The following is a 16,344-nucleotide window of genomic DNA, read 5'->3' on the forward strand; positions in this document are numbered from 1 at the left end:
AGAAGGACATTGAAATTTGATTCACTGAAGGCAGCCACTTTGGAATTCATTCCTGGTAGAGAATTAATTCTAAAATGCCAATATTTTTGTTTTCATTATACTTCCATAATACTACTATTCTACCATAGTAATAGTTCAATCTAAGTTTAAAAAAAAAAAGCCTTTATATTTATATCTTATCACCCTTCCTCATCATCATCATCATCATCACTTCTTTTCAACTCCAAACTTAAAGATATGATTTAAATGAACATTGACCACACAGACAAAACAAACAGGAAGTGAAGACAATGGTTTACTTTAAGTTTACAAAATTTACTGAGTTTAATATTAAAAACGACTGGAGTTAAAGAGAAAACTACATTCATGTACATTCATCTAACTTAATGGGGCAGTAATGTTTTACAGTGTTCAGTTCAGTTCTAATGTGAGTCTCTAGCCTGTATGTCCAGTATTGTCCTCTGTCTTGGTGTTAGCCTGCATGTCCAGTAATGTCCTCTGTCTTGGTGTTAGCTTGCATGTCCAGTATTGTCCTCTGTCTTGGTGTTAGCCTGTATGTCAAGTATTGTCCTCTGTCTTGGTGTTAGCCTGTATGTCCAGTAATGTCCCCTGTCTTGGTGTTAGCCTGTATGTCCAGCAATGTCCTCTGTCTTGGTGTTAGCCTGTATGTCCAGCAATGTCCTCTGTCTTGGTGTTAGCCTGTATGTCCAGCAATGTCTTCTGTCTTGGTGTTAGCCTGTATGTCCACTATGTCCTCTGTCTTGGTGTTAGCCTGTATGTCCAGCAATGTCCTCTGTCTTGGTGTTAGCCTGTATGTCCAGTAATGTCCTCTGTCTTGGTGTTAGCCTGTATGTCCAGCAATGTCCTCTGTCTTGGTGTTAGCCTGCATGTCCACTATGTCCTCTGTCTTGGTGTTAGTCTGTATGTCCAGTAATGTCCTCTGTCTTGGTGTTAGCCTGTATGTCCACTATGTCCTCTGTCTTGGTGTTAGCCTGTATGTCCAGTAATGTCCTCTGTCTTGGTGTTAGCCTGCATGTCCAGTAATGTCCTCTGTCTTGGTGTTAGCCTGTATGTCCACTATGTCCTCTGTCTTGGTGTTAGCCTGTATGTCCAGTAATGTCCTCTGTCTTGGTGTTAGCCTGCATGTCCAGTAATGTCCTCTGTCTTGGTGTTAGCCTGTATGTCCAGTAATGTCCTCTGTCTTGGTGTTAGCCTGCATGTCCAGTAATGTCCCCTGTCTTGGTGTTAGCCAGGACTCTCTGGGACACTTTTAGCTGTATTACCATGTTACCTTTTAGCTTAATCTCACATCAGTAACAAACTCAGAGCTGATTAAATCAGAACCAGGAGGACTGAATGAACATGATGAAGTTGTGTAACTGCTGGGATGTTAAGGCTCATTTAAGGCACTGCAGCATGTGGACGTCATGACCTACATACGTAGCCAACACCAGTGTCATACTTGCACCTCCTCAGTCTGCTCGCTCTGTAACACCACCACCCAAACAATAGTTGGCGCTGTGACTTTTTTTGACTCAATGGTTTCAAATGAAACTGTGAAGACGAGTCATACAAATGTCTGTGTCTCTGACCCTCCTCAGTTAAACCTTTCTTCAATGTGTTCCACTTTTATTGATCCAGAATAGTCATTCAGAAAGTTGTCCACATGGAAAAGCAGCCAGTAAAACTAAAGCAGAAACTCGTTATTACTACTAGTGGACCAATCACAGCTGGTGTGTTCACATCAAACTTGACTAATCCAATAAAATGGAGCCAAGTGTTTCCAGAGACTTTCTCTGCAGTGTGTGGTTTCTGCAGGAAGATCTGAGTCGTGCTGTTTCTCATCTATAATGTTGCTGTTTGCTGGATTACTGAACTTTATTGAAGGAGTTCAACTGGGAACTATTTCACTGCAGAGAGACCTGGACTCTGTCTCCAGACTTCCAGGGCTTCAGGTCCTCCCACACCAGGTCACCAGTGTCAGGAGAGGGTCTAGCAAAGCCTGGACGCCATAACTGTAAATGTAGTAAATCCAAAGGTCACAGAGTCACAGTCAGAAAATAATAATTAGAAAAAACTGAAGGAAAAGTAAGAAAATGGAAAATATAACAACATCAATGAAACATCTACAATGACTCACAGTAACAGAGTTTCCAGCCTTGAGTTTCATTGATGGATCAAATGTGTATGTGATGGGTTCACTATTGTTGATCTGGACTTTTAACTGACGTCGTCCCAGTGGTTTGTCCTGCAGGACGGAAATGAAACACAAGAAGAAGAATGAGACACAGAGACAGGAACAAATGAATGTTGGTGTCTATTAAATCTGTTGAATCAATATTTTCTATGAAAAGAAAATAAAGAAAATAGATTTTGACGCTTAAAACAACATCACCTGATCAGACTTGTTTCTCAGACAGATATAGTAGTCGTTGGGATGAACAAACACAGTGATGTCTCTTAACGTCTCCTGACTGTCTGAGCTGCTGTTGTTCTGTGTTTGTTCAGGTTTGGGAGGAGACGACATCCACAGATTAGTCCTTTCACATCAGTCAGCTTCATGTTCTATCTCTCAATCATTCAGAGAACTTTTCATCATTAAACATAAATGTGATGAGGAGGTAGGACCTAGAACATGAGGAGCTTTAGAAACCAATCAAAGACAGACAGACAATGACAAGTCTTTCTGCTCTTAGTTAACATCATGTTTCTAGTGGGAGGTTTGGCTGTTTTCAGGAAGGATGTTTGTTAAAGTTGAATAAAAAGTTACAGCAGATGATTCTTAGTAAAAAGAAGAACCTCTGTACTGGATTTCTCTCTCTGGAGAAACATGAAGACAAACATTTAGCTTAGTTGTTGTTCTGATTTAAGTTGGAAACTTCTCTCCAATAAATTATGATTTTGTGGAAAAAGGCCAATAAACATTGAATTGAAAGTGCTGCAGGTTGATGTTTCTGTTTGTGTTTCTCTCTCTTCATCCACAAGTTTCTTTATTATGAGGAGAGAGAAGACAGAAAGAGAAGATGAGATTAAACATGGACTATATACTAGATACTTACGATTCATAAAACATGTGCTGACAGACAAACCTCAGGATGTCGATTTAGAGTAAAGAAACACTCAGAAACCTTTTATAGAAACTAAAAGATAGATTTAAAAGATAGGTAAGAACTCAGGAACATGAGAGTACATGAGGAACTATCTCACAAATCTAACAAGCAGAGAGAAGATGTTGACCACCAACATCAACCTCCTTAGAACAAGACAATAAACTACTTCTCTCTCCATGTCTATGAGCTTGTTCTTCACCTTCTGTTTTATCTCCTCCATCTCTTTGTTTCTGGTCTCCAGCTCCACCTGCTGTTTCTTCTCCTCCTTTAGTTTATTTACCTGAGAGGAGAAAACCTGCAGTTGTATCATTTCACCAGTAGATGGAGCAAAGACACAGTTGTGTTGATCAGAGGTCAGTCCTCAATAACACAATGATAGTGTTTATGTGTGTGTCTATACATGGTTCTCCATCTCTTCAGACTTGTTCTTCAGTTCTTCTTTGGGTTTCTGCAGCTCTTCTTCAATCTTCTCATATTCCTCTGTCAGCTATCAGACAGACAGATGGATGATGATCAGTCAGCAGGTTTACTGATCAAACTTTCTTCAAACTCATCGATCTAAACCTTTAATCTTTTACTTGTAGTCTCTTACATCTTTAGTTTCTTCTAAAAGCTTCATCTTCACTGTTTCCTCTGGCAGGAACTTTTCTCCTCTTTCTGCTTCATCTCTGGATCTTTTCTTGGTTTCTGTGTAAAATCAAAGCAGCTGAATTCAACTAGAAAAGACGTTTGCTGGTGTTTTACATCATTAATGTGGTGACTCATCTGTAACTTACTGGTTCTATTTTGTCTCCACACAAAGAAGACACCTGCTAAAATAACCATGATGCTAACAGCTAAGCTAACAGCCAAACCAGTGATGATGGGAACAGCAGAACTGAAGAAATCATCTGAAATGAAAACACACAGAGTTACATTATATTTCTACACAATCACACACACACTGTGTCAAACTAAAATCATGTCATGGTCCGTTCTCTAAGCGTGTTCTACCTGGAACATGTATGTGAGCCTCTCTGGTCTGGTGGATGTCGTTCTGTTGGACTCTACAGGTGAAGCTGTTGTTGTGTCTCTTGTCCACAGTCACTCTGCGGCTGACAGTATAGAGGTCATCAGGACCTCTGACTGTCTCTGGAGGTCCAGCAGAGAGCAGGTTTCCCTCAGCGTCCAGCCACAACACCTCAGGCTCTGGATACCAGCCTCTGGATTCACACTGTAACACCACTCCTCCTCTGTCTCTGTCCATCCCTGATAAACTGATGACGGGTGAGGCCGCTGTATCTGGAGCTGAGAAACAAAATGTTTCAAACCAGAGTCAGTGGAAGTAAAAGTCAACTTCAGGTCAGAGTTGATGTCAGAGGACTTTACTTTATACATTTACTCACCAACAACAAGCTCAACAAACATCTCTCTATTCATGTCTACAACATAACATCTGTACATTCCTTTATCAGACAGCTTCACGTCAGAGAGTTTCAGTGAAACGTTTCCATGTTTCAGTTCATCAGGGAACAGAGATGTTCTTCCTCTGTAGGACGGATCTTTTTGCCTTTTAAGGTCTGCACCATTACGCCACACCAGGACAAAGAAGTCCGACCTCTTCCACTCCAACGTTTCTTCAGAAACATCCTCCAAAGGTTTGATTTGACACGGTAGAACAACGTCATCACCAACTCTTGCTATAATTGTTTGATGTGAATCCACTAACTCAGCCTGACCTGGAAAGAAAAACAGAGGTTTGTTTAGTCCTTCACCAGAACGTAAAGAGTTAGTCTCATGAACTTGTTGATTATTTTTGCCGCTCATCAAAACATATTTAAGGGTCTCTAACGTGGACTCAATTCTTCAGTTCAATGAAAAAAATCTTTCATTTTTAGATCTGAGACATCATTAATCAAAAGAAGAAACCAAGATATGTCCAAGGGAGCTCTGGATTCAAGTGAACCAGTTTATCCTTAGGCTGGGACAACCAAACAAATCCATCAGAGACACAGCAGGAACTTTAGGAGTCAACAAATCAAAATGTCTGTGAAGGTTCTCAGTCATCCTGGTCATGGTAATCCAAAAAAGCGTTGAATAAGGTCAGCTGGACTTGTAGAATTTCTTGAAGATGTTTCGCCACTCATCCGAGTAGCTTCTTCAGTTCTGATGAACTAGTGGGAAAATGAGGTTTAAATAGGAAAAACTCTGTGGGTAGCACCCACCAGAAACTTGCTTGACCAGAAACTGGGGTCACTAATTACCATAATGGCTGATACTTACCTGTCCTTGAATGGGGGGAACTGTGTGCCTAGGCTAACTTACCCTATGAATAGAGCTCTAACGAGGCTATTGTCCATGGGAACCTGGAGGCTCAATGTGTGAATGTTGTTGAAACTTCTTGGGGACAGAAGTCAAAACTGAATTATAAATAGTTGGTAAATTAAATCTCAGTCCACCTCCTCTGTTTAGAGAAGGTTTCTCCATTTTGACATAGATGGCTTCCTTAACTCCTCTCTCAAACCATCTGTCCTCTCTGGCCAGGACTTTGACGTTGTTATCCTCAAAGGAGTGTCCTTTGTCCTTCAGGTGGAGGTGGACTGCTGAGTCGTTTCCTGATGAGCTGGCTCTCCTGTGTTGGGCCATGCGCTTGTGTATGGGTTGTTTGGTTTCCCCAATGTACAGGTCTGTACATTCCTCGCTACATGGAATGTACAGACCTGTACATTGGGGAAACCAAAAGTCCACCTCTAAACAGAGGAGGTGGACTGAGATTTAATTTACCAACTATTTATAATTCAATTTTGACTTCTGTCCCCAAGAAGTTTCAACAACATTCACACATTGAGCCTCCAGGTTCCAATGGACAATAGCCTCGTTAGAGCTCTATTCATATGGTAAGTTAGCCTAGGCACACAGTTCCCCACATTCAAGGACAGGTAAGTATCAGCCATTATGGTAATTAGTGACCCCAGTTTCTGGTCAAGCAAGTTTCTGGTGGGTGCTACCCACAGAGTTTTTCCTATTTAAACCTCAATTTCCCACTAGTTCATCAGAACTGAAGAAGCTACTTGGATGAGTGGCGAAACGTCTTCAAGAAATTCTACAAGTCCAGCTGACCTTATTCAACGCTTTTTTGGAGAACAAATCAACAGTTAGGTGAGGTAGTCAAGGTCATCTGTAAAACTCATTGGAGGCAGTTTGATGGTTGTGACTGGAGACAGGAAGGTTTGGGGATAAACTGTCTGCTCAGATTCAGCCAAACGAAGCATGGACAATTGGACGGCACTTCACTGACCCCAAAACATCCTTCAAACAGCCCAGGAGATTTAGAAGCTGCATTTTATTTTATGCAAGGACAAAACTAAAGAGCCAGAAACAAACAACAGCTGAGGACAGATGAAATGCCACCAAAAGCAAAACCCACTGACATCTCTTATGAACTTGTTTCCAAGGCTCAGGTGTGTGAATTACTTGAGCAACAAAAGGCCTCCCATATGTCTCAACAGGAGAAAACCTCTAATTCTGTGTTGTAATCCTTATTGATTCCTCAAACAGAAAAGAGTTGGGGAACTGATGAGAGAAGTCCACGATCTCAGGGCTACTCTGGAATTTACACAAAAGGAGTTTCATGACATCAAAGCTTATTGCAAGACATGTGCAGACACCTGCAAACAAACCAAAAATGATATGGAAACAGTCAGCAAAAGTGTTGCTACTCTCAGTGATAAGACTAAACAGAAGGCCAGTCCAACAATGTCATCATTGTTTAGAATGAAATTAAAGACTCAGAGGCTGAAAATACGTCTGATTCTGAGGATAAAGTGAGGAAGCTGCTGGTGGAGAAGCTCCAGGTCGATCATTGTACAGCTGAGCTAGATCGGTCCCACAGGACTGGAAGACCTTCTTCATTTTCCACTAGACCCAGACTTATTGTTGTAAAGTTTCTACGTCATAAATACAAATTGGAGGTTTTCAGCAAAGACAACGCTCTTAAAGGCATTAACATCTTCATAAATGAGGACTTTCCTGAAGTTGTCAGACAAGAACTCCTTCTAGCCATGAGGGCTGCTAGGGAGAAGGGGGGACATTGCCTACCTATATACAATAAACAGGAGTGTGGGTAACTTTTTAGTGTAGGTAACACTTTTGCACACACACATTTGCATGGATATCTTTGTGAGGACACTCATTGGCATAATGCATTCCTTAGCCCCTTACCCTAACATTGACCATCTCAACTAAATGCCTCTCCTTAAGTCTTACCCTAACCCTAACCCTAAAATAATTCCAACCTTTACCTTGAAACTGAGTTTTAACCCACAAATAGCTTCATAAAGAAGTGAGGACTGGCCAAAATGTCCTCACTTTGCACAAATGTCCTCAGGTGGAAAATTTAAATAGTTTCTCGGGAAAAATAGCTGTACAAGTCCACAAACACACACACACACACACACACACACACACACACACACACATACAGGTATATCAACACATACAGTATCATGCTTAAGGATTTAATCATGTATTTCTTATGGTTTATACATGAGAACATCCATCCCCTCTGACGGACGACCACTATCTCTGTTATGACTGGTCCAATGTCCTGTGTAATTTAACTGTTTGTTGTACTTGTTGTAAAAAGTGCTGTCATATGAAATGTACACTTGTCAAAGCATATGAAATGAATGAATGGAGCTCTTGGATCTGTGAAAGTGTACCACCATATTTTCCTACTATAACATAAATAAAGATGAATTGGTGGACGATATAAAATCTCAGGATGGGACCAGACCTGCCCCAAATCATATGCTGTGTAACTCATTTGATGTGAACTCATGTAGTAATATTAAATTCACAGAGTTTCTTGATGCTGATTCAAATTTCTTTAACTCCTCAGTTTCAGAGACAGTAGCTTGTTACTATCAATTTAACAGTATACTGCTTAATGTGTAAAGTCTCAATTCGTAGTCTCTCCAAAAATTATGACTCTCTTACTCATTTTTATCTTCATTAAATAAGATCTGTCGGAGGTGTATCAATATAAACACCAGCTAATTAGCCTAGCCAACAGCAGTAGGTGAGAAATTATGGGACAAGCAACTACACTTAAACCAACATCTCTCCCCTCTGCCAAGAGCTCCAGCATCCCGGAGTCACCCCCCTCAACGTGGCCACCATACAACCATGTGACTTTCAACTGACAGATTATATTAATACTACTACAACTGCTACCTATGAACAGTACACAGCTAGCCTTACTTTTAGCGTGTTCCCCAGTTAGTGTGTTTTCTCTTTAGCCACAGCCACTCACTCGCTCACTCCGCTGCCAGGGACATGTTGTTAACAGCTACCCTCTGTTCTTTCCTGCGAATGCCCAACTCATACAGGAGAGCAATGGTGGGTTTTGCAACAAATCCACGACAGCCGACATCCACTGGGCGCACCTGGGCACACCAGCCTCGCTGCTCAGCTTCTGATGCCAACTCCGCATATCTATCTCTCTTGCACTCGTTTGCCTCCTCAACTCTGTCTTCCCACGGGACAGTAAGTTCCACAAAGTACTCTTTATTTTCTACTTCGGACCACAACAGCAAGTCTGGTCTTTTGTGAGTAATGGTATATGTAAATTAACCGAAAATGTAAAGTACGTTTTCTAATGGGTAATTACAATAATTAACTATTTAACAATTAGTCCTGAACTGCTGAGTTTCTGAACATTATGTATGCTGATTCTTTATTTCCCTTCATTATTAAACCCACTAGACTGACTCCTTCATCTGCAACACTCATTGATAACATATTTACTAACTCTTTCAACATTTTATGGAAAGGCTGGTGTCTTTTATTCTCATATATCTGATTATCCTCCTGTATTTCATTTTGCATCAATGACCTCAGTCAGCTCTCAGGAAAGAGAGAAAGTCTCAAGCTTGAGAGTCTTTAAAAAAATAAATATTGACCGATTTGGGGGGATGATTGATAACATTCCCTGTGATGATATATATATTCATGCTCATGTTGAACAGGCATATCAGTCTTTCTTTATGCCTTTCAACACTATATTTAACAAGTGTTTTCACTTGGTTAACAATCAAAGTAAAACGAATAGTACTACCAGAAAATCCTCTGAAAAGTCTTTGCTAGTTAGGACTAGGTTGGATAAGATATTTATCAGAATACTGAATACTGATCAAAACAAATACAGAAAGATAGAAAATATTCTGACTCTTCTAATGTTGCATGTACTTTCAAAAATTATTCTGTTTATTCTGTGTTACTTATTTTAACTGAGCTTTTCCACTCCGTCTTAGGTCATTGTTGTCTGCTCTGTTTGTCCTTCATTGCCCCATAGAGACAAATAAAGGTTTTCTCAATATGGTGGTGCCTTAGGGTTATGGTTAGGGTAATGTGTTAGTGCTGATGTTATGGTGGTTTGTAATTGCCTGTGGTGTCTGTGAACATTGTTTATTCTCATTCATTCTCAACATTGTTCCAACAGTGTGACTTCATAGTGAAGGAGTGGGGGTACTAGACCAGCCTGTTTACAATGCAGACCTGCCCTCCAATGAAAATGTGTGGTGCACTAGAAAGAGTAAAATACAACAACATAAATCATTGATGGAGCACAAATGGGAAACAATTGCACCTATAACTCTTCAACTATTAGTGTTGAGTGTTGGTTGAAGCAAAGATGATGGAAGACAGTGGTGAACATGACCCTGTCCTAGACATCCATTTCAACATGAATCAATATTTACAGAATAAACATCAGTGTGGACATTAAATATCTGGTGTCTGTGTTGTATTACGTTTTCCACAATGTCCATCTTCATTGGATTGTACATGAGGAGCCTTTTCATTCAGGTTAAATCTAAATCCAGCTGCTATCACCACAACATCTGTTTTTAAAACCAACTGTTTTATTTTGATTCATATGTATTTTGACGAGGTCTAACTCCAACCTTTTAAATATTGTATTGTTCATTACTTACCTTTAGAACAGTGAGTCAGGAGGAGACAGAAAACCAAACTGGAGATGGTTCTGAGCAGGAAGTGAAGGAACAGACCTTCCATCTGAAGAATCAGAGAGTCCTGAAAATGAAGCACATGATCCGTCACAAGTTAACGTACAGTCAGCTTTAAAAAGTTAGAAAATCACACACATTATGATTGTAGTGGAGTATGCCATTTGAACCTGTTACTGTTGAGTAGTGTCTGTGAACGCACCTCCAGGTTTGACTCCTCCCAAACCACTCCCACCAATCAGTAACCCCTCAATCCTGTTTTAGTTGATTCCCCTATTTTTTCCTGTATATCTGGACAGCCTCCAGTGTAGTGACCCCATATTCACGGTGGTGAGTACGTTTATTGCCTCAGTTTGCTGTGTCGTTATTTCACTGAGGTGAGTAATGGTAGAACCTCTAGTCACCCCTCAGTGTATTCTGCCCCTCCACTAGTGGCCTCTGCCCACTCTACCCTTAGTCATTTATTTCATATTAGACTGAGTTTTAAACATATTAATAGGTTTGGCTGATGTTTTAGATTGTATTGTCAGGTCTCTTGTTTGAGATATTGTAATAAAAGTATTTCTAACCTTATTCCTGTTTGTTCTTGGACTTTATTTTGAATTGTTAACCATTTTCTCTTTTGCAGTTCCTTGGCTACTCAATTTTTTGATCATAAATGAAAAATTATTATATTTGGTTTAATCTGACAATACATCTTATTACTCTCATATTCTGTAGTAGTATTTCCTGGGGTGGAATTCCCCAGGTGGTATTGTTGGTCTTTTTCCCTCTTACATTATTCGGTGCAGCAGTCCCCGCCCTCTTCACCACATTATCAACAACTCCAGGCCTCAGCTTCAATAAAACCAACAATAATCATAAAAACTATTATAAAGCAGCAGTCGAGCATTTGACTTTTCCCTTCATCTATGACAATGATACTTTCATTTCTGTTTCCTCTACAGTGAAGTTTAAATCTTCATATGTGAATCCTCCTGTTAGGATTATTTTACACATTCACATTTGTCACCTACAGTTTGTCCAACTTTCCAACTTCCTGTTCAAAGATCCAAACAACTGCATCAACACTTTCTCACTAACACAAAGGAATAGAAAATAAATCTCCACTTCACGTTTCCATCTAGCTTTGGTTTAAAATCAGCAACAGCTCAGAATGAAAAGACACTTTGAGAAGAACTAAGGAAGCACAGAAAAGATAAATCAACTTCAGAAGATGACATACCTGCTGAGTGAAGTTTCTGTTATTAAACACGTCTGGAAATCATCCATCGACCACTGACCTTAACCAGCTCCAGATTATTAACAAAGTTTCATCTGTTAGATTCAGATTTTGTTTCAAATAATATAAAAACTTCTAAATGACGTGGAGGATCTGCCTGCGGGACGCTCTATGTGTCGATTTCAATGAGTTCAGTTTTCTGAGTAAACTTTGACCATGTTGTCAGTTATAAAATAATAAAGTCTGCAGAGGCGGATCTTCAGGAAACAGATTTCAGTTTGTCGTGAAGAACAGAGTGTATTGAGTATTGTAGGTAGACAGCTTGTTAACATGAGTTTCCTCCAGAGAACAACTTGTTTCAGCTTGAAAATCCTGATATCCTCCTTATGTGCTCCAGAAACTATTTCCCCTGGGCTGAGCTTCCACAGCTTTCACTCAGCTTTAACATTTTTACCTTTGTGAACTATGGTTAAAAATCTACTGGTATTAGTCTTAAAAAGGACAGTTAAGTGATAAATTTAATGAACTTAAATGATATCAGAAAAGTGTTTTTCACCTTCACAACTATGCCAGCTGTCCCCTAGATTAACAAAAGACACCTGTAGTTTGTCCTTTTACCACTGAGTTTAGATTTTCCACGTTATTTTGAATGATGCGTTCCAGACCAGCGAGTATAAATAAAATCTGGATTGATAGTAAACTGCTGTCAGGACTGATTTCTACTTATTGGTTACATAGAGTCATTTCACCAGCGATGAAAACAGGGTCATACTTAGGACTTATTTCAGCTAGGAAGTCTGAGAAGTGATGAGTGCTGTGTTTTGGGGGTCAGTACATCACTGTGCACAGTACAGAACAAGAACAACCCAGCTCAAACATGATTGTCTCAAAACTGGTGGATGAGGCCTGTGACAGTTGTTTACAGTCAAAGTCTTGCTTGAATACGATGGTAATTCCCCCTCCTCGACCAGTCACTCACTTAGCGCACTCTTCCAAATCTCAGTAAAACACGTGACATCCAGTTCATGTGCGATGGAAAGGTCATTTTAGGATTAACATCTTATTTGCTCTTGATCTAGCACTGACCAGGGAAACCCTGGTGGAAGGTGGAGCAGGAAGCTGATTGTCAGTCCTGGGGGCTCGGGCCAGGGGTCCAAGGCTGTGGGGATCCACCCTTGCTCTGCATAGATGGAGGGAACAGATGCAGGTGTGGAACTCCATGACCGATGACAGGCACCAGCCAGGTGCAGATAGGCTTCAGAGAGCAACGGGAGACAGAGCAGTGATGAGTTGATCCCAAGACTGGACAAATAATCGGCCCAGGCATTTTGAGCCGAGACAGACACAGATGTTTTATCCCAAAGTGACGGAGCGAGACGGTTGTTCAGCTTATTATTGGTAAGAATCAGGGTTAATGTTCACGGCCATTTTTGATTAAGTCTTCAAACAGAAATCCTTATTAGTCTCATTTTAGCATTGAAAAGTAATTTTACCACTTTAGTTTGCTAAATGCTGATCCATTACACTCTCTTATAACTTATAATGTACTTAGATGAGACTTCTTTAACTTCATAGTTTGCTACTGACCATGATGGAGGCTGCATAAGTGTCTGAGTGATGCTCCTTCACCCTAACTAATGACGGGAACGCATCTCATCATAGTTTGTATAACTGGTTTGTCAAAAATACATTTTCCACAATCAATATATTTAGTTGGAACTTGTTTTTCCAGATGCAGACGTAGTTAGAACCTGGACAGATGCGTCACTGATTCCCAGAGTCGACCAAACTCCAGATTCAAAGAACAGGACAGACGTTGATCTTGGTAAAGGAACAGTTCTGGCGTCAGATCGATTTCAACTTCACTTGTGATTGTGTATTTAAATGTCTTTTCTTTCCCATCAGGTGGTAGTTCACATGTACCACTTGTGATTGCCGTGGTTGTCATTGTAATCCTTGCAGCTCTTGGTGTTTATCTCTTCATAAAACGGCGTCAGAAAGAGACGTAAGTCAAACCTAAACCTAAATCTCCTGTTTCTTGCACTGTACGGACTTTTTCCAGGAGTCAGCTGACGTTTTGTTTGTTCTGTTAATTGTTCTTTCAGTGTCAAGTACAAAGCTTCCCCAAACATGATGCAACCAGCCTGAGAGCCTGGCTTAAAAAAAGCTGTTAATGGACATGAGACGAGGACCAACAGGAGCAAGATCACCTCCCGCTGACACAAACCAAGTCCAACCTGAAGACGCTGTTGACGGCAACTAGGACGATCTTGAAGAAGAATTGATTAGTTCTTTGCCAAACGTCTGAAGAGCTTCTCAGATGCCCAAAAATCCACAAAACCTCAGGTTGGAAAATCTCAGTCTGGACTCTCTCCACTGGGAATGGATTCTGCTGGACCAATCAGATCCCTTGGGGGCGTGGTTTAACAGTAGTCATACAGCTCACCTGAGAAATTGACAGAAAATGACTTAAAAGGACGAAAAGCTGACAGTTGTGCACAGAAATAGTTCTGTGGCTCTGATTGGTTGAAGGACTGTCCAGTGGCTCTGAGACGTCTCAGCCATCGACCACTGGACATTCAAATCAAGTTCAGCTTGAAGAATAATTCATTAATGTCTCTCAGCCAAAAACACTGTACAAGATATTTTCCATGTGGAGCGACTGGAACTACTACTACTAACTACATTGTTGTAGTTTCATTTTAAATTCTATTTCTTCATTTCTAAAGAATGGACTTGTCAGAAAAGTCCATGATAGATTACGTTCCTGTCTTGGTCACAACATGCTGGAAATGCACTAAACAAATTACGGGTACTTTTACACTTATTTAAGATACTTTCCTTTTTGTGATTTGACGTCACCATAGGAATTTATTTTTTTATTTTTTCTGTTGGCGTCTGTCTTTAACTTGGACAGATTTGTGAGTGACGGTTCAGATTGAACCTGTGCCAGTTTTAGGATCTTTTAAAAGGTCACGGGTTTAATGGCACTTCAGGTAAAGATTTTGTTTAATTAAACTCTGATTTACTAAAATATTTAAGTTTGTTTAAAGGTGCAGCTGGTAGTTGAAAGACACTTTAGAGGTCAGTTTACATGACCTCAGTAGCAGATGAAGTTTTACAAGTAAAAACAAAAGGAGAAGGAACACGACTGATGTCATTTCTCTTTGATGTGAACCTTTTGTTTGTGTTGCAGCATTAAATTATTGTCGTTACTCCAGTTAGAGTTTTAACTGCCTTCAGGTGCAGAGGTGTAGTGTAATGGATGTGGCTGATGCAGCTGTTTAGCTCATATCCTCCCAATACTACAGATATGATTCAGGGCAAGAGCAAGCGGGTCATACAATAACACTATGTATAATCAGATTGTATTTATATATGTGTTGTATTGTGTTATTCTGTTGAACTAAGACTTTTCATGTCATTTAAAATAAGATGATAAATAACCGCTTTAACTCGTACTCTGTTAGTCTATTAGACCACGTTGATCTTTGTTCTGTGTAATATCTTTGTGTAGATGCATTGTGTTTTCCACTGTCGTCCTGCACAGTTTTGTGTCGTCTGCTTGAGTTTGCACACGTGCACTTTATCTTCAGTCCCTTGTATCGTTTTCAGTGTTGTGTCTTCATGCAGCTCCATGGTCCCAGAGGGACATCCTCTCATTTCACTATGTGCTGCACCTGTTATTTAAAGTTGAAATTACCATTAAAAAAACACAACTTTTCACCTCCTTTCACATCATCTCATGTTTTTAATGACTAATTCTGATGAGTCTTCTCATATTAAATAATTGTTTTCTGTTGATTTAAGTTCAGATTTATTTCCTAGTTCACAGCTACAAGGAGAGACTCTTTTTAAAGACTCATTATTAATGAACAGACGTCACTGTTTTGTGATTAATAGCTCCATCTAGTTCTAACAGTTTTCATAAATAGTGAAATAAACCATTGAGACCAAAACTGTTTTTGAACCAGGCTGTAAACATGTTTAATGATGCTGTAAAGTTGGGTTTTTTAACATGGGGGTCTATGGGGATTTGCTCCTTTTGGCGCCTCTAGTGGCCACTCGATGAACTGCAGTTTTTTACACTTCCTCATGGGCTTCAACACTCAGAGCTGGAAGTCGCTGCTTGATCTGGACACTTGATGTTTAGTGGAAGGTCTGAACAGGACTAAATGGAAGTATATTAAGTGTTTGTGAATGTCTCTTTTTTGTGTTGCTTCCAAGTGAACAAATGAAACACATCTTCATGTGACTACAGTCTGCTGTTCTAGTATGTGATTCCTCTTCTTGGTTCTCTTCCTGATTTTGGGTTTGTGAAGTGTGTACAACATGTCGAGGTTAAAAGGTAATTTACCGTCTGTCAGCTCGTAAAATTACCAGACGTGAGGAGACAAGTTTCCTTTGTTATGAATGTGGGTTCTTGGGGATGAGAACCAAATATAAGGAGACTGTGAGAGCTGAACGAGAGAGAGGGGATTTTACAACTGGTCAGAAGATCTCTCAGAAATTTCACTGCCATCTCCTGCAGCTGTGTCCTGAGTCACTGTGACTAAAGCCTTGTGTTCACTTCTCAGCTGTTCAGACAAACGTCTTCTTTGGCGTCCTCCTTGTGTACTTTAAAGACACTGTGGAAATTTATTAAGTAAGGAAAGTTATTATTATTAAATAAAAAAAAATAATAATTAAAAAACAGTCATAAAATCCTCATACATCAATATTTCTTTTCCATTTTTTCTCCATAAATCACTTAAACAACTTAAACTGTTCAAAACCAGCAGGTCAAACCTTCAGACTGACATTTAAAGAGTTAAAATCCTGAAACCTCTTTGAAGTTGTTCTAATGATTCAAGAAAAAAAGCAGAAAAAAATATTGAAGTGTGAGGATTTTATGGCGGTTTCTTGTCACAAAGGGACAAAATGCATCATGAGAGTATGAACGACATGTAAACGTAAAAGACACTGGATTTCAAAAGTTTGGCTAAAGAGAAGAGTCAGAGGTTTG

At 39.8% G+C, this 16,344-nt stretch overlaps 1 protein-coding gene across 1 annotated transcript; it reads right to left on the reverse strand.

Moving 5' to 3' along the window:
* Positions 1-1,808: 1,808 nt before the first annotated feature.
* Positions 1,809-2,581, reverse strand: LOC125016581 (lamin-A-like). Its single transcript, XM_047599140.1, has 3 exons — positions 2,396-2,581; positions 2,141-2,248; positions 1,809-2,015 (listed from the first exon to the last, which is right to left on the reverse strand). The coding sequence occupies exons 1-3, from the start codon at positions 2,525-2,527 to the stop codon at positions 1,908-1,910; spliced, it is 348 nt and encodes a 115-aa protein (XP_047455096.1). The 5' UTR covers positions 2,528-2,581; the 3' UTR covers positions 1,809-1,907.
* Between the last annotated feature and the right edge of the window lie 13,763 nt (positions 2,582-16,344).

This window comes from Mugil cephalus, chromosome 1 (genome assembly GCF_022458985.1).
Source record: "Mugil cephalus isolate CIBA_MC_2020 chromosome 1, CIBA_Mcephalus_1.1, whole genome shotgun sequence".
Classification (NCBI taxonomy): Eukaryota; Metazoa; Chordata; class Actinopteri; order Mugiliformes; family Mugilidae; genus Mugil; species Mugil cephalus.